The sequence below is a fragment of the Pteronotus mesoamericanus genome, unplaced genomic scaffold (genome assembly GCF_021234165.1).
Source record: "Pteronotus mesoamericanus isolate MK-2021 breed Mesoamerican mustached bat unplaced genomic scaffold, CSHL_Meso_final contig_221, whole genome shotgun sequence".
NCBI classification, from domain to species: Eukaryota; Metazoa; Chordata; class Mammalia; order Chiroptera; family Mormoopidae; genus Pteronotus; species Pteronotus mesoamericanus.
The window spans coordinates 4,165,437-4,189,092 of record NW_026555092.1 but is presented as its reverse complement, the minus strand read 5'-3'; the positions used below and the strand labels follow the sequence as shown (position 1 = coordinate 4,189,092).

At 40.8% G+C, this 23,656-nt stretch overlaps 1 protein-coding gene and 1 pseudogene across 1 annotated transcript in view; one reads left to right on the top strand and one right to left on the bottom strand.

Moving 5' to 3' along the window:
- CLIC4 (chloride intracellular channel 4) overlaps positions 1-18,924 on the bottom strand; it is a 61,401-nt gene extending 42,477 nt beyond the window's left edge. The window contains exon 1 of the mRNA XM_054571748.1: positions 18,662-18,924. Coding sequence (XP_054427723.1) covers positions 18,662-18,733 — 72 coding nt within the window. The 5' untranslated portion in view covers positions 18,734-18,924. The remainder of the gene's footprint in view (positions 1-18,661) is intronic.
- Positions 8,228-8,331, top strand: LOC129069507 (uncharacterized; annotated as a pseudogene).
- Positions 18,925-23,656: the final 4,732 nt, after the last annotated feature.

Below are 23,656 nucleotides of genomic sequence, written 5' to 3'. Positions count from 1 at the left end.
CAATGCTGACATTAATGGCAGTTAAATCGGCATTTTAAGAAGTCAGGAAAACATTAACATATTTTAGAAATATTTTTTTGGAAATATTTTCTTTTAAAATCAATTTGATCAACTGCAGAATTTGTGGTAGTAGGGGACCGCACTAGCGCTCTCCCCTTAAAAAAAAAAAAAAAAGAGAGAGAAAAAAAAGCCACTTGATGACACTGGAGAATGAACAAAAACAGGCAGACTTGGGAGGGTGTGGACACTTGGAAGGGGGACCAGAGTGGACCAGTTTCCCCAATTCTTATATTTTACCCTTGCGCCATGCAGGGCAGCTAAACTCTAATGGAAGACTCACAGTGCTCGTGGCTTGAAGAACCAAAGGACACCGTTCAGAGCCACCATCACCCCCGGAAATTAAGGTAGAATACCATACAAAAAGGGAGCCCCAGAGAGGGAGTCCTAAAATCTGCAGTTTGAGTTCAACTGATTTAACTAACTGCTTTAAAAAATAAAATTAAAAAAAAAAAGACACCCTGATTGGTGTGGCTCAATTGGTCAGGCCTCCTCCCGCAAAGCATGAAGTCACCTGCTTGACTTTGATTCCTGCTCAGGGCACATGACTAGGTCGTGGGTTTGGTCCCAGTACCAGTATTTCTCTCCCTCTCTGGGCGGGGGGGCAGGGGGGAGGTGGCGCGGGGTTGGGGGGATAAAAAACAAAACCAATACTGCTCAGAGATGAGCACAACATAACATTAGCGATATCCAGGATACAATCCAAAATTACTCCCTGTAGGAAGAAACAGAAATGCATCACCATTCTCAAGAGAAAAAAATCAGAGACATGCTCCAAACTGATCCAGAGGCTGCAATTTGCAGACAAGAATTTTTAAGATAGTTATTGTAAACCATGCTTAATGATATAAAGTGAGAAACTATGTTCATGATAACAGATGATAGGATGTATCAGTTGAAAGAGTTCACAAAAATAACAAAAGGCAAATTCTAAAACTCAAAAAGAACACTGTCTGAAACTTTTAAAAATCACTCAATGGTCTAAACAGTAGAATAGAGAAGAGAAAAAGGATCCATAAACATGAAGACTGATCTAAGCAATTACTCTAATCTGAAGAATAGAAAAGAGAAAAAAAAGTGAAAAAAAATCAACAGAGTCTCTAAGACTAATGGGAAAAAATGTCAAAAGGTCTATATTCTTAGATTCTCAGGAGAGGAGAGAGAATAAGGCAAAACAAAAACAAAAACAAAAACAAAATCTGAGGAAATAATGGCCAAACTTTTCCCAAATGAAGACAAATTTACAGATTCAGTAAGTTTCGTGAACATCAAATAGGAGTAATATAAAGAAAGTCACACCTAGGTTTATTATAATTACAATGCTAAAAAGCCAAGAAAAATAAAAATTTTAAAGTAGCTAGGGAAAAAAAGACAACATACTGCACACAAAGCAATAAATGACTTGAATGACAGCTTAATTATCATCAGAATTACTAGAGGCCAGAAAACATGGAACAACATTTTTAAAGTGCTGAAATAAAAACAAGAACAAAAATCACCCCAAATCTTATATCCAACAAAAATATCTTTAAAGAATACAGGTGAAATGAAGACAACTTCAGATAAAACTATGTAGAATATAAATGTTTGACATTTAAAAGAGTTAATTTCAAGTATATAGAAAACTAATAAGTGTTTATTTTACTGGGTTGGCCAAAACATCCATTTAGTTTTCTTTCTATAAAATAAAAGACATTTTTCATCTTCACCAATAACTTCATTGCTTTGGATATTTTGAGTATGTCGGCTATCTCCTGCTATTGGCTTCTAGTAGGTAGAGGCACAGGGTGCTGCTGAACATCTTCTACTGCATTGGACAGCCCCATAGAAAAGAATTATTTGGCCAGAATGTCAGTAGTACCAAGAAACTTCGGACACCATTTTGACACATTCGATCAGTCACAGCACCTTCTCTATACACTGTACAAATCTTTTTTTTGCATTTCAGTTGCATTTTTACCTTTCTTGAAATAATAAAGCATAATACGCTGAAAATGTCACATATTTTCTTCCCTCTTCAATATTAAAATGGCTGCATAAGAATTCACCAATTTTGGTAAGGTTTTTTTTTAATGCACACTGATATGACAGCTGTCACAATACAATCTAACAAAACTGTTTTGAATGAAATTAAGGACAACTAAGCACTACTAGAGCCATTGTATGGAAAAAACCTAAACGAACTTCTTGTCCAACCCAATATTAAGACATGATTATGTCATTAAAAAAAATAAACATGCGCCTTTTACAATTAGTTATTCTCATTTTGGTCACATACCAAAAAAAGTAGTTACCTCAAATGTTTTCACCAAGCCTCATTTTTTTTAACATCTTCTAACCAAAGATAAACTCACTAACTGCCAGTCTTCCCGTTTATCAGCTGAAGCCAAATACATCGGTGTTGGGTAAAATTCTTATGCAAGTGAAAATCCAGCAGCCCACTTTCCCTAAGGACAGTTTAAAAATACACACAAGTAGTATAAACTCGGCTCAGAAAAAGTCCTGGGAGAGAAAGAAAACAATTGAGTGTTTAAAAAATACTCCTCTTCCCCAATCTGTGCTATGGCAGCTACCTAACTTTAGTGGCGAAGGGTTATTTCTCTTTATAAACAAGTTCCTTGACCTAGAAATTCCACCAAGAGTTCAGCAGTAGGATCAAAAATCCAATTTCTCTCTTTGTAAAAAATCTAAATTCTCCAGAAAGTTTTTTTAAACAGAGATTACACTTTGGGTAAACAAAAGAAAATAAAGAACTCGGAGGATAAATGAGATAAGTGAAGGACTTTAAAAACAGAATTACATGGTGTGATTACGTACAAAAAATTGGCTATAAAGATATACATCAGAGTGTGTCTTTAAACTGGACTACGAACAGTGGATTAATAAGGATAACAATGAACAAAGAAAAACTGCAGTCACGAAAATGCTATAGAATATCTTAATATAAAATATTAGCACTCAGACATGAAAGAATGAATCTTTCTCTGGTATTTTATTTTGAATGATTCATGTTGAAAATTTTCATTAAAATATAGTACCAAATAAGGGTCTTTTAAAATTATATAATCAGCAACATATTGCAACTGTGAAAAGTTAACATTCAGAACTCTCGTCTCTCTTCTTGTCTGCCCTAACATCAATCTCAAGTGTCTGAATAGTATAAGATACCTTGCTTATTATTGAAATTTTTGCTTACCATTTCTTTTTTAAAAAAAATTTTTTTAATCCTCACCCAAGTACATTTTTTTTTTTTATTGCATTCAGAGAGAGGAAAGAAGAAGAGAGAGAGAAAAACCCAGATGCGAGAGAGAAGCATCGATTGGTTGCCTCCCAAAAGCACCTGGACAGGGGATCTTACGCGCCTGGGCCAGGGATCAAATGGCAACCTTTCAGTTACCGGATCCAGTTCCAACCAACTGAGCCACTCGGGCCGTGGTTTTGGTACCATTTCAATGCACAGGTGCCTTAAATATGATTAAAGCAAATTTTAACTGAGAATAGTTCTGCATCTGTTTTTCTTAGATATTAAAAAAAAAAAAAAAAAAAAACCCTTCCCTTTATTTTTAAGGCTGTTCATTGGAAAACTATATTTTCTAGTCAAAGAATTCACTCTTGAAATAGCTTTCATTTTTCTGGCAAATTGCCCCCCACCCCTTATTACCAAGAATTTTTATTAGCTCCATTTATATTTTCTGTCTAATAAACTGCTTCTAATTATGAGAATTTAATGATCTGTATCCAACTTTGAAATCTCAGGTCTCAACTTTCTGCCTGCGCCTAGACAACCAAGACTAAGACTACTTTAGTCCATAAAATAAATCTGGGCTAGACTGGACATCACTTCTAAGAAACACACCCACTTTTCAGATGAGAACTTGAACCTGGTCTTCCAGTTATATAATATGAAGATTCTAGACCTCTAAACCAATCTGTTATTAAGTTTGGATCAATGGCTATCTATCTACTAAGCAGCTGGTCAAAAAACCCAAATTATATGTCTTATGTTCAGTAACTGAATACTATTTTTATCTCTGGTATTTTACTGTGAAATAATACAGACTTCAACACCAGAAAGAGACAACGCTCTCTACACGCTTCTATCCACAGACTACGCATACCAATTTGGAAACAAACACTAAGAGGTATTTGCTGACTTTATGAGTTATTTCTTAGATAACAAGATTTGTGTTAGGTGGAAGATATAAGAGATGAAGAAAATAGTCCATGATTCCTGATTTCCTGGAATTCACATTCTAGCCAGGAACAAAGATATGAATAAGAATGATCCAAAGGAGGGGCAGAACGTGTAAGCGCACAAAGTACTGTAGACAGAAGGAAGGATTAGCTCTACTGAGGGTCAAAGAAGGATTCAGAAGGTATTTGAGCCCTGGCTGGTGTGGCTCAGTGGATTGAGCACCAGCCTAAAACCGAAGGGTCACCAGTTTGATTCCTAGTCAGGGCACATGTCGGGGTTGCAGGCCAGGTCCCCAGTTGGGGGTATGTGAGAAGCAACCAATCCATGTATCTCTCACACATTGATGTTAAGCAACCAATCAATGTATCTCTCCCATATTGATCTTTCTCTCCTTCTCTTTCTCCCTACTTTCCCCTGTCTCTAAAAGTATATAAATAAAATCTAAAAAGAAAAAGAAACAAGATATTTGAATTCAACTTAGGAGGGCATTTGATTTCATGAACTAAAACCCTTGAAATCCTTTGTTAAGCTAAACTTTTTACAGAGTTAATTGTGTCTCAAAATATTTCTAGAAAAATATGCCATATAGGTCTATCCTTCTCATCAGAAGCACAGCACATTCCTAAGTGCCTGAACGTTTTGGCATGCTTGCAAAGAGCTCTCTGAGGAGCACCAAAGTTATTATAACAATGCTTTTGAGGGGTTTTTAAAAGTATTTATTTGAAACAACATGTGCTTTGGCCATCAAAAGGAGATTTATTCCTTCATTCTGTTCTACAATATCTATAACCAATCAGAAGAATCCTATTACCACGTGACCACACTGAGATCTGACTTAAAAACTGAATAAACCAAGAAAATACTAAGTAAAACATGGTTCTTATACTAGGCAACAGAGTCTAGCCTCACAGTAAAAATATACGTGAAAAAGACTTAGGGATAAAAACAACTCGAGTGACAGAGAAGGAGAAAGAACTGGTGATAGGAAAACATCCAAAGGGCCAAAAAACTAAAGAAACTAACACACTACAATCTGACTCCAAAAGGGCCATAAGCAACTATTCTTTATACACAAAGCACATCTTTCTTTTTTTTATTTGTGTTTTAAAGAAAAAATCCTCGTAAATGGTTTGGACTTTTTTAAGGGACAAAGGAAGGCAGATCATAAGACTAAACAGCTTCATAACTGTTTAAGTGAGCCAAAAGTTAAAAGAAAAAAATAAAAGAAGAAGAGAAGAAACAAAAAACCCCAGATTCCAAAGCACTGGCTGATCTCATTAACTCTGCCTAAGGAACTTTATAGAAAAAAAGAAAAAGAAACTTTATAGATGTGACTTCACTCCTGGATTACACATCTATATTTAGTTTATTCCTAATATGGATAAAGTCCCGAACTAACAGCCATTTCCTCTGTCCACAAAAAGAAACTTCCTTGCTTTTTTTCTATTAACAATGCAACGATTAGTGTAGGCTCCTCTGAAGGGAGAGGTTAAACACACACACACAGAAAAAAATATTAACATCTTTGTACATTTTTTAAAAAACTTGGACTGCTTTAACACTTCTAAATTGGAAAATAATTCTAAAATGAAATATGTGATGATCAAGTCAAACTCCTCAACAAGTTTATAAATAATCCCTTTAAAGTACTTCATAAAATACTAATTAACCAGGTCCCAAAAATGCACAGAGGTGAGGTAATGGAAACTTTACAGTTTCCTTTCAAATTTAACCAAAAAATCCGAAAGCAACAAAACTCATCTAAGGAACCATCTTTGCTCACTGGTTGCTAGCGTGTTTTAGAAATATATTTAAACAGTCTCAGGTTTTTTTTTAAATGTTTGAGTGACTAAGAACAACAAATAGTAAAAACAAAACTCTGGTAGGTAAAAATTCAAGTTTCAAATAGAGAAAAAGAATATAAACAAATTAAAAACTCTTAGTGGTAAAGAGTTAGGCTCCGGATCACAAAGACCCTGGTACAAACCCCAATACTGCTACTCACTACCCCTGCGACCACACGCCAGCAATGACCTCTCCAAGCCTCATGTGGAAAGTAGTATTGATAGTGCCTATTTCAGAGTTCATGTGAGGATTCAATCAGCTGACATGCAAAGGGTTTGGCACATATGTGTTGGTGCCTGGACCATAACACTATTATCTTATGACTATTATCCTGACTTTAACAGAAAAGCAAAAACCTGCTGTTCATTCTTATGTGTCAGTGTACTGTATCTTACATCGGAATAAACTGTTTCCAAAAGCTTACATTTTTAGTATAAAATAAAGGATATTAAAGTCACTTTCTGAGCCTTACATTATCTATCAATTATAGTCATGCTAAATTTCTAGAGTTTTATCATCATTCCACTGTGGGATAAGGTGAAAAAAGTTTACTTAATCTTAGGGTCTAGAAATAAATTAGGAATTAGGAGACTTCAACCCTTTCTACCCTTACCCTTCAAAAATTATTAAGCCTAAAACCTATAAACCTATAAACAAAAGTTCAATTTCTTCTGCTACTTAAATAGAAAGAACCTAACCTCTCCTGCATTTCCCCTAAAGAAATGATTAGATAAATGCCAGTGAATATATGACCAGTTCAACTTTATAAAGAAACACCATAAAAATCAAGGAATAGCCCTGGCTGGCGTGGCTCAGTGGATTGAGTGCTGGCCTACAAATCAAGGATCTCTAGTTTGATTCTCAGTCAGGGCACATGCCTGGGCTGTGGACGAGGTCCCCAGTAGGGGGCGCATGAAAGGCAACTACACGTTGATGTTTCTCTCCCTCTATTTCTCTCTACCTTTCCCTCTCTCTAGTAAGACATTTAAAAAACATTTTTTTAAAAAATCAAGGAATAGTGCAATGTAGTGTAGCACAGTGAGCTAAGTGAAATATATATATGTGGAAAATCCATAATTCGAAAGAACTTCTGCAGAACCTCCAGGTCCTATATGCCATAGATTACCCTTTACCTCTTTGGTGCTCTTACAAAAAAGGCAGAGGAGGGTGAGAAAAAGGGTCTGGAAAGAAAAAAGGACAAGAAAAATATTCCTGCTAATACTGGACTCTAAACCTTAGCTACAAGTCCAGAAAGAGCTGCTGAGGCAGACGATCTAAGATGGCAGAGTCCACTCTGACTGTCCAGTTACCCAGTAAATGTCAACGGGATCACGGTTCACTGAGGTTAATTCAGGAAGAAATTTCAAGTCTAATCCTGAACTTTTTTTGCACTGAACCTGCTCCTCTGATAAAGAATGGAAAGTTCCCTACCTAGAGACAGCCTGGCAGATGCTTCTCTTAATAACATCCTGAAGGTTAAAACCACATATATTGAATATATAAGGTAACCATGAGCCAATACAGTCTTAACTCAGCATTCCAAAGGGCCCAAGGAATAAGAAGAAGAGTGCTTACTGTGTCAAATGCTAAGTACTGTTCTTATATTAACTCTCCTAATATTTACAAAAGCCTAAGAGGTAGATAGTACTGACTGCCCCAATGGGACACTAAGGCAGCTAGTGGAAGGTAGAACCAGACTTGAAACACTGTCACTACACTCTGACAACTTCCAAATGACAACTCAGCTGCCTCCTTGACACACTAATTCTAACAACCATCTTCAACTCTGACATAGCCTAGTGCCTTACATGGGGAATACAAATGATACTTCAAAAATCATCCCCTGGTCCTGACTTTGGAATATTGGAGCTCAGATATTACAAAGGACAGAAAGAACCTTTACAAGCAATATCAAGGTGACACTATAATCTAGCACAGGGTCCCTTGTGCTGAGTCTTCAGGACAAAGACTGCAGCTCTTCATCCTTGTGCTGTCAAGACACACACTCAGGGCCAGAACACAGTCATGGGCTCTCCCTTCAATCTTTTTGATTTTGCGAGGGCAGGGGGCGGGGGGCGGAGTAAATCTGTTCACCCAATCTAAGAGTCATTTTTTAAAAATTCTCATCTGATCGCTTCTTGGCCTTTTGGTTAAGATCAAGCATAGTATCTGTTCTAATCAGTTTAAAAATTCTCATCTGAGGATATGTTTTACTGATTTTAGAGAGAGAGAAAGGGAGGGACAGAGAGAGAGAGAGAGAGAGATAGGAGAGAGGAGAGAGAGCAACATCGATCGATTTGCATCCCGTATGTGCCCCGACTGGAGATAGAACCTGCAATCTAGGTATGTGCCCTGACAGGGGATGGAAACCACCACCTTTTTTTTGGTGTGTGTGGCGATGCTCCAACCAACCAGGCCACCAGGCTAGGGCCAAGTAAGAGTCATGTTGAGGCACTAAATCAGAACAGCTAATGTAAACTAAGCCCAATGACTTGCGTCACACTCTCAGCCTATTTCTCTGGCTTCCTGTGTGATTATTTCTATGAATTTAATAAGCATTTGTTTTTACCAAATCATATGATATTTTATTTCTTCTTTTCCCACAAGCCTCCTCTTAGAATCAATCCTATGCAAGGGAAAAAAAGTGTCTGAGTACTCCTTCAGCAAACATTTTATTAAAGAACAATCAAATGAATTAATACAAGCAATGCACTTAACACAGTGTCTGGTACACAGCAAGCACCTCATAAATGTTTGTGTTATTTCAATTAAGTATGTGTTATGCCAATTAAATATGAACTACTCCAGCATTTGGAAGAATGCAACAAAAATATAAGTCAGTGGGAATAAGCAACAATTCTAAATATACACAAACCAGATCTTCCTGGCAATGTTATGATGACTCATGGGAAATATTTTCCCCTGTAACATGATGGTGTATACAGTGTTCCTTCCAACATTATAGCTCTTATGGCTCATACTTTTTAAAAAAATGTTTTCCCTTGACATATATCCCTCTCCAGCTACCAACCTGTCTCTTGTAATTAGCCAAGTTTCCTGTTAGAGCTGGCTTTACACAGTAACTTTCCTCTCACTTCCTATTCACTCTTCCGGCCTCTCTACCATGGCTTCCCCAGCACCAGTCCACCAAAGCTGTTACTCGTACAGTTACCAATGACCTCCAGGCTGATAAATGAAATAGATTCTCGTCTAACTTGACACAACTGGTCACTCCTCCCTTCTTAAAAACTTCTAGCTTCTTTGGTACTTCACTCTCATAGTTTTCGCCTTCCCATCACTGTTCTATTGCAACTCTTTTTGTTCTCCTTCATTACCGAACCCCTAAGTGTTGAAATTTCCTCAGAATTTGGTCCTGGGCATTTTCCCTACTCTTTACTCATCCACAGTGCTCTCACATACTTGAAATACTATATATCAAGTCTCAAATTTCCCTACCCTGCCTAGACTTCTTTCTGAGCATCAGATCTGTGTAACCCACTTTCTGGTAGACATCTCCACTTGACATCTCAGTCATCTCAAATTCGAGTCAAAAACTGAACATTGTCTACTCCCCTTCCATATCAGCAAAAGGCACCTTTAGCAATCAGTGATTCTAATTAGAAACCTAAGTCATTTCTCACACCTCTCTCTTACACAAAACTCCTTCTTTAACATCTTCCTAGTGACTACACCTTCAAAATTTATCTCAAATCCACTCTCTTCTCTCCATCACCACTTAATCCAAGCCACTACCATCTTTCTTGATTGCCATGGCCTCCAACTAGCTTCCTTGTAGGCACACTCTCATTTGGCTGAATTTATCGTAGTTTCTGAGAAGTCCCCATTGAGCTTCCATCTAAATTGAGTTTCCTGTCACTCTTTCTCAAGGTTCCCTGTTCTTGTCCTTAATGTAATTATATAGTGTCCTTGTGTATTTCTTTAATATAAGCTTCTCCTACTAAACAATAGGTTCCATGAGTTATTAATATATTCTAATTTTGCCCTGACTGGCGTGGCTCATTTGGTTAGGCATCGCAAATGGTCCCTGGTTCGATTCCAGTCAGGGCACATGCCTGGGCTGCAGGACAGATCTCCTGCTGGGACACGTGAGAGAGGCAACCAATTGCTGTTTCTCTTTCTTTCTCCATCCCGCCCCCTCTCTCTAAATAAATAAATAAATAAAATATATGTATTTCTAATTTAACATGTCAAAAACTAAACTTCTGATTTCCTCCCCATCAGAACTAGCTCTCCCCAGCCTTCCCATCTGAGTTAATGACAATTTCATCATTCTTGTTGTTCAGAACAAAAAAATCTCAGAATCACCTTTGACTTCTTTCTCTCAAATTGTACATCCAATCCATCAGGAAACATGTATCCATCCTAGAAACATATCCAGAGTCAGACTACTTCTCACCTTAATCCAAGCCACCATCATCTCATGCATGAATTACCGAACAGCCTCCTAATTAGTCTCCCTGCTTCTGGCCCTTGTCCTCCTATATACTATTCTGGACAAGGCTACCAGAATGTCCTGTTAAATAGAAAACAGCACGCCCTATCATTCTCTATACTCTTTATCCCATTTCATTTTTCTTCATAGCACTTATCATTTGTAGACATACATTTGTTTGCACCCCCAACTGAATATATGAACACCATAATGTCCATTGATATACCCCAGCCACTAGAAGAGTGCCTCAGTACTTGTTACATGATTGCATGAAAGAAGAACATATGTTATTCTAGCAAGCAGACATTGGAATTGGAGGAAGAGGTTAATGAAGCCAAAAGTATTTCAAATAAAGGAAACACCAGCAAAAATCTTCCATGAAGGCAAAGAAGTACATGGCATGTTCAGGACCAACTAGCTAGAGTGTGAGGTAAATCTATAGCTGCAGTGGGAGATAAGACTGGAAACACAAATTGGGATCATAATCTGAAAACTATGAATGCCAGATAAACAAATTCATATCTAATTTAATAAACAACTAGAGAAAGTAGGATCCACTTAAAATTTGAGGCAAGAAGTATACACTTTATTTTAGATAGATAAAAATTACAGAATATGACAGACAACTGTTAAGGGAAAAAATAAAGTTTCTTTAAACAACTGATAATACACCATACTTAGTAGATTCAGTAATTCAAACTACCCTTCATCTGTTAGCATACAATGTCAAGACTTTACTCACTTCTAAGTCAATTATCTTATTTAGGTTGCCCATAAAGTATTCAATTAATGTTTGCTTCTATAATGATTTTATAATTGGGAAAAAAACCCAAACATTTTTAAACCTAATACATACAAATGAATATCCTAGGAAGCAAAAAGGAAATTAATTTGTTTTTCAAATTTAGGGCCAACATTTAAACTAAAACAGATTAAGGTTAGCTACTACTTATGCTAAGCCATTGTTTTTATTTTTATTATTATTTTCTTATCCTCACCTGAGAACATTTTTTCACTGCTTTTAGAGAGAGGGGGAGGAGGGAAAGAAGGAGGGCAAGAAAGAGAAACATCGACTGGTTGCCTTCTCATATGCGCCCCAACCAGGGATTGAACCCACAACCTGGGTATGTGCCCTGACCAGGAATCAAACTCATGACCTTTTAGTGTACCAGTGTACCAGATGACACTCCAACCAAACGAGCCACACCAGCCAGAGCAACTAAGCCATTCTTTTAAAAAGTATATTTGCAATCAAGGCTTCTGCTGACAATTACAGAATGTAAATGAAGTCTATGTTATTGAGGATTATCAACAGTTTTTACCTGATTTAATGAAGACTCAGCGAGCCCTAATTTTTAATCCAAAGTTTTAAAGATTTTATTTATTTCTAGATAGAAGGGAGGGTAGGAGAGAGAGAGAAACATCAATGTGCAAGAGCTGCATCAATGGATCTGTTGCCTCTTGCATGCCCTCAACTGGGGACCTGGCCCATAACCTAAGTATGTGCCCTGACTGGGAATCGAACTGGTGACCTTTAGGTTTGAAGGCTGGTACTCAAGCAACTGAGCCACGCCAGCCAGGGGTAAACCGAAATTTTAAACTCCTGTGTTCACTAAACTGCGCTGTAACCTAGAATATCAATACAGAACTTCGCACTCTTCATTCAATTCAGTCTTGGGCATATGTATATTCAAAGTCAAAATTTCATTTAATTAATCACCTTTTTCTCTTGATTAGTCTATGTAGTCTGGTCTCACAGCTACCACTCTTCCATTTTCCCAAGTAGCACAACAGACTCATTCAGCTAGTTTCAGTTTTTAATGAACTTTCACCCTAGCAGTCTACCCCCTGGTTTCCATGTCCAAAATAAAGTAACTTGTTGTTAGGGGAAAACATGCACAGAACTTATATATCTTTAAAAGTTCATAATTACCTCAGCTTTCAACAAATTTTTTGGTATTGTACTCTCTAATGTTTCTTCAGATTCTTTTTGTCTTCTCTCACATATACCAATAAATAGCTATGCGGCATGGTGATAAATTTCAATACTTAAATTGTTAGTTGATTGACATTTTTACAATTCTATTATGAAAACGAAACCCTTTTCATAAGAAGGAATTATTTTACATGTAAAGTTAGAAATAATCATTTTATTACCAAAAAAGGGGGAAACCCTGTTATACCCCTTGCTTACAATCACACTGTATTCAGCTTCAAGAAAAGAAAAAAAAAAAGTCTATGAAACAAAATACATTCATGATGAGCCTGGCCCTGGCTCTAATACCGTTACTTCTTCAAAATATTACCGTTAAAATGTAGGATGCTCCTAAGTCCATCTTTGGCATAGGCATCAGATATAGTCTTATTTAGCTACATTAAGTTGTTATTTTCATAAATTTCAACTATTAAAGTTTCCTGGTTTTATATTTTACCTAACGGAAAATAACAAACCAAATAAGGCTCCTTGATATTCCTTGTACTGATATTTGGTACTGAGCACTAAGGGATAAAAGCCAAGTCTCAAAAAAAGGCAACACAATGAAAAGTTCCAAGAAAATTCACAAACTGATGTCCCGAATTAAATTTAGATTTCTGTTCAATCATACTTGAGTGATTTGTAATCATGACCTAAATGCTATTTTCCTTCAGAAACTCCCTTTCCATTCTCTACAACAGCCTCCTAAACAGGCAAACCCAGCGAAATCTAAATTCCCGTCTTAATCACATTTGCCATCCTGCCTAACACATTTCCCTTTTAAGGACTAATTCCCTAAGCAGCAGGCACCGGTGCGGCCCCACGGCTCTAACTCTAAGGGAACAGGAAGGGGGAAAGTCTTGCTCATCACCTTCTGACTGGCTTCCAGGCGTCTCAGTAAGTATCCTCCCAAACCAAATGCGGCTTTTCTGACGGCCTTGCCGGGTCCTCTGCTTTGCCTCTCTTCTATGATTTAATGCTGTGCTAGGACTCCCATGTGTTCAGTCCCCTTGGCTCGGAGGTCTCTTGTTTTTTGGTTTTCTTCTTTCCATTTTCGGGTCCCTTTCTCTCAGATTTTTACACTTAACCAAAATTATCACCGTGGCCTTTCTGAACAGCAGCATTGTTAGATCTTCAGTAATAGCTCAGACAAAATTTAGCAAAAACAGAGTTCCCGTTGACTTCACGTTTTTACATTCATTTCTATCACCTGGATTTTCCCCTCTGAAAACCTCAAATGAATGACAAACCAATTACATCCATGGTAACACTATATTGATGGTGAGCGAGTGTGTTCAATTATGAGAAAAAGTTCTCCGCATCATTTCCTACAAGAATTTTATTTCACTTGTCTGTGTTTTTTAAAAAGGGAAGGTTGATGTCTGCCCCTGAAACAACACATGGAGAACTCCCACTTCATACTGGCAGAGCAGCTAACAGTTTGCCCGCCTCTGTGACCCGTTCGCACCTTCCCAAATCCACTGGAAAGTTGTTGAACAGACAGCAATCCATAAAACAGGGAAGTGTTGGGAGAACAAGCAAGGCTAGGAAAATCGTACGTATTAGCAAAAACTTAAGTCAGGTTCTCATCCTCAACTTGTAAATATCTTGTCTCCCTGGCACTATGGATTTAAATCATTCCTGGTTCCTTCTTTCAAAATTATCAATCTACCTATTGGTCCCTGCAAAAGGAGTTTACAAATGATGTCACAACTAACATTCCCATTCTTTGCTCTTCCACATCCAACTACTTCACCCGCTTTTTCACGGTCAAGTTCAAACCTACCTTCATCCTTCCCCATCTCCTAGCCCAACTTAATGTGAACCACACTGGACCTCTTAAGCATGTGCCATGCAGGAGTGTCCAACCTTTTGGCATCCCTGGGTCACACTTGGAGAAGAAGAGATGTCTTGGGCCACACATTAAATACTGGCAACATGTAATCACAAAAAAATATCATAATGTTTTAATTCAATTTACGATTTTGTGTTGGGCCACATTCACAGCCATCCTGGGCTGCATGTGGTCCACAGGCCACAGGTCAGTCACCCCTGAATATATTGTTTTCTTTCCAATAAAATTTATATACTGAAAGGAAATTTTGAAACATTTCTTAAATCTCCCATAGTACCTAACTCGATATTAGGCATTTAATTCATGCCAGTATAAGTCACAGATGATCAAACAGAAGTGACTTGAATGGTCATCTAACCCAAACTTTCTTCTATACTTTGCTTATATGAATTATGCTTGACAATCAGAATGTTACCATTTACTTTTTTTAGAAAAATGGTTCTTAACCCTTGGGTTAGGAATCTGCAGGGGAAAACCTCACATAGAATCTTTTATGTAATTTCATAGATTTACAGAATCCCTGAATCCTATTAATGAAGCCCACATTTAAGAATGTATTATCATCAAAAACAAAAATAAGTGGTCTGTGTGTCAAGCACTATTTCTAAAGCTTTACATAGGGTGGTACATGACTAGATCACATTTTCCAGCATTTCTTGCAGTTAGATGGAACCATGTGATTAAGTTGTCCCCAGTGGAGTATGAAAGGAAGTGAAAGGTAGAACTTCTGGGCTGGGACCCTTAAGAGAAACATGCCTCCTCCATACTCTCCACCTCCTGCTGGCTGCAACCAGGACTTCTCAGTCACCAGCTCTGACTACTCAGACGCCAACGCTCTGGAGGGGCGGGGGGTGGGGGAGGAAGAGCTTGAATCCCTACGCAACTCTAAGGAGGAAAGCCACCCCAACCTCTAGGACACCCTAACTGGGCTGCTAGGCAAGAAAAAAAAAAAACTATCTTAATTGATCTATTGTTTGGCATGGATTATTTATTACAGCTTAGACTACCCTAATTAATACACATAGACTACCAGTTAATCCCCTCAGCAACCCTATAAAATTATTATTACTATCCTGATACTAGAGGTCAGGGAAATAAGGTAGTAAGAACTTACGAAATTTGCCTGACACTCCTGGAAGCCAGGTCTAAGCCAAGCAGTCTGGCTGTAGGGTCCAAGCACATTGGAAACCCTGCCAAATATCTCAAAAGAAACAGCTATTCTTATGTATTAAACCACTCAGCACAATTTTTTTTTTCTTTTTCTTTTTCTTTTTTTTTTCCCACAACCACCACTCCAATTCCTTACTTACCAGTAGGGGGATCTGCATCTAAATATGTACATACAACACAATTAGCATTTACTTGCTTACTGTGTACTAGTCACTGTTCTATGCCACATATATTAACCAATTTAATCCCATGAGATTGGTCTACTAATATCCCAATTGCGCAGATGAGGCACAGAAAGGTTTAAGCAACATGTTTGGAAACACAACCAGTAAGTGAACAAATTGGATTAGAAACCCAGGCAGCAGTCAGATAACGCTCTAGGCCCTGGCTAAAGGGTTTGAACTTCACCTCATCGGTTGGAGGTTCCCAGCAGGGCTGGCGTTATGGAAATATACGCCTATCAGGTCCCTCAGGGTGGCGGAATGGAGCATTCTCTCACTGTTGAGGATGACTGCCTTGGCAAGCCTCTTTACTACTGCGCAGGTCCCTACCCTAAAATGGACAACTGCTGTTAGACAGGGAATGAGGAGTCACTGGACTCACAGGCAAAGAATCCCAAAAGCAATACTCACAAGAAAGGGAACTGTAGCTTTGAGTCCAGTCACACTAGTTGGGTCCGAGCCTATTTCTCTGACATGTAAAGCTACCAACACAGGTAGGTTCAATATATTTTTGACTCAGGTGCTTTAAGTATAGACAATAGTTTTCTGCTACGGAACCTTGTGGCGGAATAATTAACACTGTTTAAAACAACACTGGACAACCATGGTTCTGCCCCCTCGCTGCTTTCAAAATAATGACATTTACAGGGGTATTTTCCCCCATTTGCATTTCCAGCATATAGGTTTTCAGAAGAAATGAAAAATACTCTTTACCACAATTTATCTGCCCCCCGCAATCTCCCTTTGAAACAACTATCCTGGTTTACAGCAGTACACAGTTTTGCCTATGCTGAATCACAGGGCAGCCAAAAGCATTTCACCTCTTCACAAACAAGAAAAGTCAGTCTTCGAGAGGGAAAACAACGTGCCCAAGGCAACCAAGCCAGCGAGGAAAGAACTGTGGCTTGAACCCTGGTTCTCTCCCACCAAGGCCTGTGAGAAAGGCTTACAACTAGTGGTAAACAGGATGATTTAGCTGGTTCACAAATATTTTTTTGTCGTTATACTTAAAAGAATTACACCTAACCCATAATTTCACAGGTATTATTACTTAAGGCTAAGCTACGGTTTTTAAGAAATGAGTTGTATTCAGTAAATAATAATACTGATCTACCACAAATCTGGAAAACTGGGAAGGGGTATGCAAGTGACTCACCTGGGGGAAACAAATGCACCTCCTCCCTGTCCTCCTAATTTAAGGGTTAAATTAATAGTAAGCAGGTCATTGAGCATTGATCTCTTCCTCTCTAATTCATAGACTTCATATTTTCTTGCCCTATTGTATTGACTAGGACCTCCAGTACAATACTGAAGAGCAACCATTACTGATGGTACGCTTATCAGAGCCTAGATTTAATGCTACTGCTACAGTTTCACCATTAAGTATCACGTTTTCTGTTTGTTTTTAGTAGATATACTGTTTGAGTTTCTGGAAATTCCCACCTGTGCCTCGCTCAGTAAAAAATATTTAACACTCATCGCTGGCCCGCCCTTCATGCCTTCCACTCCTTTCTCTGATTTCAGCTTCCTTCCTACATTTTCTGCACCTCAGAGTACTCTATCTGCCACCCAAAGTAACTGAGACTCTTCTGAGATATTCTGGGGTTTCCATACCTATCTCCTGTTTCAGTTTCCTAGACCAAAATGTTTCTAAAACTGATAACCTAAAGGAAATCCTAAAACTGACACTGTTGTGATCCTTTGTGGATCAGGTCTTCTCTCCATGCCTCAAACACACCCTTTAATGTCTTCCCTTCACTAAAAGGGTCCTTCATTAAAAACCTCAGGAAAAAACGAACAAAATTGTTCTGATTTTCTGTTAGCTTTCCCTTCAGAGCCTAGCTCTGAATGAGTCTGCTACAGTAAGTGACTGAAAGGATCTAGAGGATTTTAAAGAAGTTTTGAGGGAGGCAGCTGGATCCAGATGTTCTTAACTTCTACTCTCTCCTTTGCTTCAACGAAAAATATTACAAAAATAAAGAAAGAAAGGGACAGGGATAGTATTTGTAGGCAAATAAGGTAGTCCCAGGATATAACAACTGAAGAGACTCGAGAGGGAAATCAACCCTCTAAAGCCCAGACAAGTTATTAATTTCTTTCCCTCCCTCACCAGCTTTTCTTTCAAAACAAAAGAGCGCACACAATCTTCCCGAGGCAGCAACACCGAGGGGAGCAGCCAAAATGTTGCATCATACAAAACATTCCGCGTTTGAAAAACAAGAAAACCAGATGGTGGTAAAATACCTAACACAGGAAAACCCAAGTTGGGAATCTCGGGCTTTTCCGGAAGCCCAGGAATGTCTGCTCTCTTTTTTAAAAAGAAATAAATTAAGATAGCATGGAAAATTAAAGTTACGGCTTCATATCAGCGAGAAAAATGCTCTTTCGGACAGCGTCCAAAGTTCAGTTCATTTCCCCACTGGTTCGAGGGTTCGGCTCCCTGGCTGGGGGTGGAATTGGAGGGCTGAGGACTGGAATGGGGGGCGGGGGGGGGTCGGGAGCCCGGAGCCCGGGCTGGTGTGGTGACAGGAACTCCGGGGCCCGAGAGGGAGCAGCTAGTCCCACAGGGGCGCGGGACCACCGTCTGGCGTCCGCCGGAGCCCGCGCAGCGCAAGGCGGTGACGACAGCCCCAGAGTGCTAGCTTTCGGCGGTCCCGGTCCCACCCCGGCTCCTTGGACCAACGTCGGCGGCGGGAAGGCGCGGGTGGCCCCGAGACAATGGGCCGGGGGTGCAAGAGCAGCGCTTCTCTCATCCCCGGATGCTGGGCGCCGCGCGGGGGCGCTGCGGGGGCGCAGGGGCGGATAAGCGTCCCTCGCCCAGGGACACCGCCCCCCGCAGTCGGCCAGGCGCGGTCGGCTCAGCAGCGTTGGACCGCGTGCGAGCGCTCACCTTGACGAAGAGCTCAATGATGGGATCTTTGTCCTCCTCCTTCAGACCGTTCAGCGGCATCGACAACGCCATGGCCAGCTCGGTGGGCTCCGCGGACACTGGTAGCGGCTGCTGCTTCTGCTCCGGGGTGCTCTGGAGTGGCCTCCCGCCGCTCTGCGCCTTCCAGGACAGTCCCGGCTTCTCAGCACCACCCCACGCCTCGAGCGCGACTCTGGGGCCGCCCCAGCCCGAGCTGCTTCAAACCTCCGGGTGGGACCCAGGGGCGGGGCCACTAAGAGGCGGGGTCTCTAGAGGGGCGTGACCCAGCCCCGGGGGCGTGGCCTAGGCGCTGGCGGAGGGTAGGATCCGGAGTTACTGCTCCGGAGGCGGGGGAAGAAATCTCCCCAGTGGGCTGGAGCCTGACACTGTCTCCCACCGCAGTTCGGGCGAGGCCTCGCAGCTGCTGCTGGCCTTGCGCCCCGTGACCTCACACCTTCAGCCTGCCTAGGGAGGCAAGTAAGCTCTTTCCGCCGGCTCCCAATCTGCGGCCTCAGGATTCATTGCCCTTTGCCAAAGCGACTACTTCCCCAAACTCCTGTTAGATGGAGCTGCCTTTTCCAGGTCAACTTTTTGGAAAGTTTTCATCCCCTTAGAAACACATTTCCTTTCCTCCTTTGACGGCTTCGTTTCTCCCTTTGACTCGTCACTTCAAGAGCCGGCCTAGCACCCAGGTGAATCTAATGAACACTCAAGTTTGCTAGGTGAATACATCCCAAATATTTAGGAGGCCTGTGTTCCAGGCACCCAGGTGAATCTGATGAACACTCAAGTTTGCCAGGTGAATACATCCCAAATATTTAGGAAGCCTGTGTTCCAGGCCCCGGGTGACAGGATCCCTCTCCTCCCACAACTTAGTCTTGAACTGCAATCCCAGTGTCTGCAGGCCACGAAGGACCCCCAAACTATTGTCCATGCTTTTTCCTCCTGCTTGGGCTGATTTCTTCCCCCCATTCACCTGGCAAACATGAGTGTACATCAATTCCACCTGCGTGCTACTCCCAGACCCCTCTTATTCCAATTCTCTGATTCTCCTCCAGAGAAGGGAGAAATTCCCAACTTAACAAGCACCAGGACAATGTTGATGTAGGGCTCCTCAAATCACAAAAATTGCACTGAGGATAGGGGCTGTGATACTTTCAGCCAGTCCGTAGCACTCAGGCCAGATTTGCTACTGTGGAATGCCCAGGGAAATGTCACTCGCTCTGGAGACAGTTACTTGTTCCCTCTTTGGACTCTCCGTAGTATTTGACTCACAGCTAGCTACTCCTCCCCACTTCCCTGGTCAGGCTGAATGACAAGTCCAGAAAAGCCGAACAGAGGTTTGTCTCCACGTCCTTAGTGCATAGCAGTAAGTTTCACAGATGATTTAATGTTTGAGCAAATTAAATGTTTGCATAAAAATACAGTGAAACCTGCCACTTCTTCCTCTTCCAGACCAAAGCAATTTGCTCACATATTCTTGTAGGGACTCTGATAAAGAGGCAGCGGACTCCAGAGGTTAGAAGCACAACAGGCTCTGGAGTCAGACTGTCCTGAAACTTCAAGGTCCCTAAACCTACCCATTAGCCTCAGTTTCATTACTCCTAAGGCAAGGACAATTCCTGGTCCTTGTGCCCTGTTCAGTCAGTGATGGCTGTTATCATTGCATTGGGCCTTCTATTGTCCCTGTTCACCCCTGCAGGCCAGCATCATATTCAACTCCTCTACGACCAGCTTGTTTGTTGAAAAGAAGCACCAGGAGGCTGCCCCCTAAATGGGGACATGAACCAAAAACAAACTGATTGCCTTGCTGGACTCTGAACTGAATCCAGTGCTAGTTTCTCACGGAATCGCGAGCTATACCAAAGTTCCCTTCCAGCCCTCTTCCTCTCCACTGCCTGAAAAGGAACCAAAATGATGAACCAGATCAAAGCAGATCCAAGAAGATCCAGATCTAAAAGATCACATGGAACCTCAAAGAAGCACCTGGGCTGGCCCTGAGGGAAAAGACTATTCAAGGCTGGTTTCAGGGGTGTATCTGAGGGTTTATCAAATTCACTTTGAATCAGCAAATATTTGCTGTGCTGAAAGCCAGGATATGAAGAAGACCAGGACCTTGAAGGCTAAGCAGACCAGGGATTTTTAGGCCTCATTGACTAAACTCAGATCTTAGCTGGGTGGAGACCAGAGGCACCATCCTCCACCCAGCCCTGCGATGGTGATGATCTCCCAGGCTCAGACCCAGAGGCTCTTCTTAGAATCCTGATCACGTCACTCACACCAGCATTTCCCAATTTCCACCCCTGTGTGACTCACTCACAAGGATGGGCAAAGCTGATCGGGGAGGGTGATAGGGAGAAAATGTCTATGCAGAGGAGGGTCCATAAGCACACTGCCTCAAGTCTCACCTTCAAACTTTGAAAAGCATGCACATTTTGCATCCTATAGTCATGTTTTTTATAACGCACACACTAATCGGGAAGATGGGTGGCGATGTGTTCTCCCTCTGCAGCCCCCATACCCTTCTGTCCTTATCTCTTACTACTCTCCCACCCCAGCCAGGTAGCCTCCTTGCCTTGCCTTGAACATGCCAAACATCCTTCCTTGCCTCAGGGCCTTTGCATTTGCTCTTCTTCCTCCACAGAACATTCTTTTCCCAGAATTCCTGCAATTCCCACTCCCTTGCCTCCTTCAGGTCTTTGCGCAAATGCCACGTTCGTGGAACCGCCCAAAAGCCTCTCCTGATGACCCACTTCCCTCCTCCCACTCCTGATCCTGTGGTGCTACTGGATAGCTGTCTCAGCCCCACTTTTTGCAATGAAGGCAGTAGAGTCACGTGCTATATAGAGTGGACTCTGGGGTCAGACTGCCTGGGTTCCAACCCTACTTCTGTCATTTGCTAGCTCAGATAACTCGTTTAACCTCTCTGTGCTTCAGTTTCTCCTCTATGAAATGGGTCTAAAAATAGTACCTATTTAAGAGGATCGTTGATAAGTAAATCTATGTTAAGTGCTTGGAATGGTGCCTGGCACGTGGTAAGTGCTCTGTAGGGACTAGCTATTGCCGTTATATCCATCCGTCCACAGTGTCAATCGCTGAGCCCCCATGCCGCCTGCCAGACACCTAGCTGGGTGTTTTTACATCCAGTCACATTTATTCCTCATGGTGTTTTAGAAAAATAGTTTTCATCATCCCTATTTAACAATTAAGGAGGTTCTGACCAGTGTGGCTTAGGTTGGTTGAGCATTGTCCTGCAAAGCAAAAGGTCGCCGGTTCAACTCCCTGTCAGGCCAAATGCCTGAGTTGCAGGTTTGGTTCCCCCACCCCCTTTGAAGTATGTACAAGAGGCAACCAATCGCTGTTTCTCACATCAGTGTTTTTCTTCCTCCCTCCCTCACTTCCCCTCTCTCTAAAATTAAAAAAATAAATTTTTAAGAAAATCGACACCCTTTGTAGGATTAAAGAAGTTCCTTTAAAAAAACAGTTAAGGAAATTGAGGGTCAGAGAAGATGAACCCAAGTTATTCAGCTGGGAAGATGGTGGAGCTGAAATTCGAACCCACAACTATCTGTTCACTCCACTGTATACTAAGGGGGGGCGGGAAAAGCTAATCTTCTACCAATCCTTCAAGGTCCAAGTCAAATATTCCCCTGCTCCAAGGAGCTTCTTTGTGCCAATGCATTAGTCTGGATTCTACATCACCCAGCAGAACAGTCAGGGTGGTGTTGCAGTTGCCAATGTGATCTTCCCTAGCAATCTGCCTCATTTCAGATTCCAGTTGGGCAAGTTACCAACTCAAGCAAGTTTCCTCATCACTGTAACAGAATATAACAGAACCTCGAAATCCAGCTGAGCAAGTTACTAAGTCATGCAAGTTTTCTCATCGCTATAATAGAATATAACAGAACCTAACTCATAAAGTCGCTGTAGGGATAAAATGAGATAGTTCATGTAAAGAATTTAATAAATATTAGCTATTATTTTATTCTTAGCAATGTCTTCTTCCATGATATACTGTGAGATTCTTGGAGCACAAAGAACCTTCTTATATCCATCTTTACTTGAACAAAATATTTAACTTCCAAGCTGTGTGACTTTTGATCAAGCTGTCTTCTCTATACCTCCATTTCCACATATAAAATGATGGTAAACAATACCTACTTCATAGGGTTGTTATGGAGATTGAGGAGGTTAATAAATATAAAGCACTTAGCACACTGCCTGTCATATGCTAAGTGCTCAGTAAACATTAATTATTATTTGTGTTCTCCTATGCCTAAATCGGTGTCTGTAATGTAATAATAACCAGATTAAGTGAAAGACCACATTTTTAAAATTTCAAATATTGCCTTTTAACCTCCCACCTTCTGAATTTTACATTGTTGTTTCTCTCACTGCATTTATAATAGCTGCTCAATTAATCTTTGGTGATGTTGGTCAACCCAGCTATGGAAAATCCTAATGCAGCTTTGAACTTCAAGTGTGTTCGCATGATGTGAATTAGGTCCTATAAAACCTTGCTAATTACGACTCAGTCATAAATTTGGCTAAAGCCTAACCTGAATGTTGTGTCCACAGAAACACGAACCTTTCCTGCCTCCTTGGAGATCCAGGCTCCCCTAGGGCGAGCAAAGTCACTCGACAAACACAGGAGCTGGAAACACATTTCAGTCCAGCTTTTCCGGGCTCTTGGAACAGAGCTCCAGGCTGTGAGTCCAAGGATTGAGTTGTTCTTCCTGGCCCCAAGCCCCAGTAGGTGGACCTTCGCTGGGAGGAGGACCATCCAGGTACCATCTGCAACAAAGACACAGTGGAGAAAACTGAGGCTCAGAGAAGTCAAACAGTTTGCATAGGGCCACACAGCTGATAAGCGGCAGAGCCAATAATCAAACCCAAATCTCTTTGTCCCTGTTGCCCATGTCCTGCCAGTCATCTGTTCATAATGTTGCCTCGAAGAGTCCTTTTGAGCATTTAAAA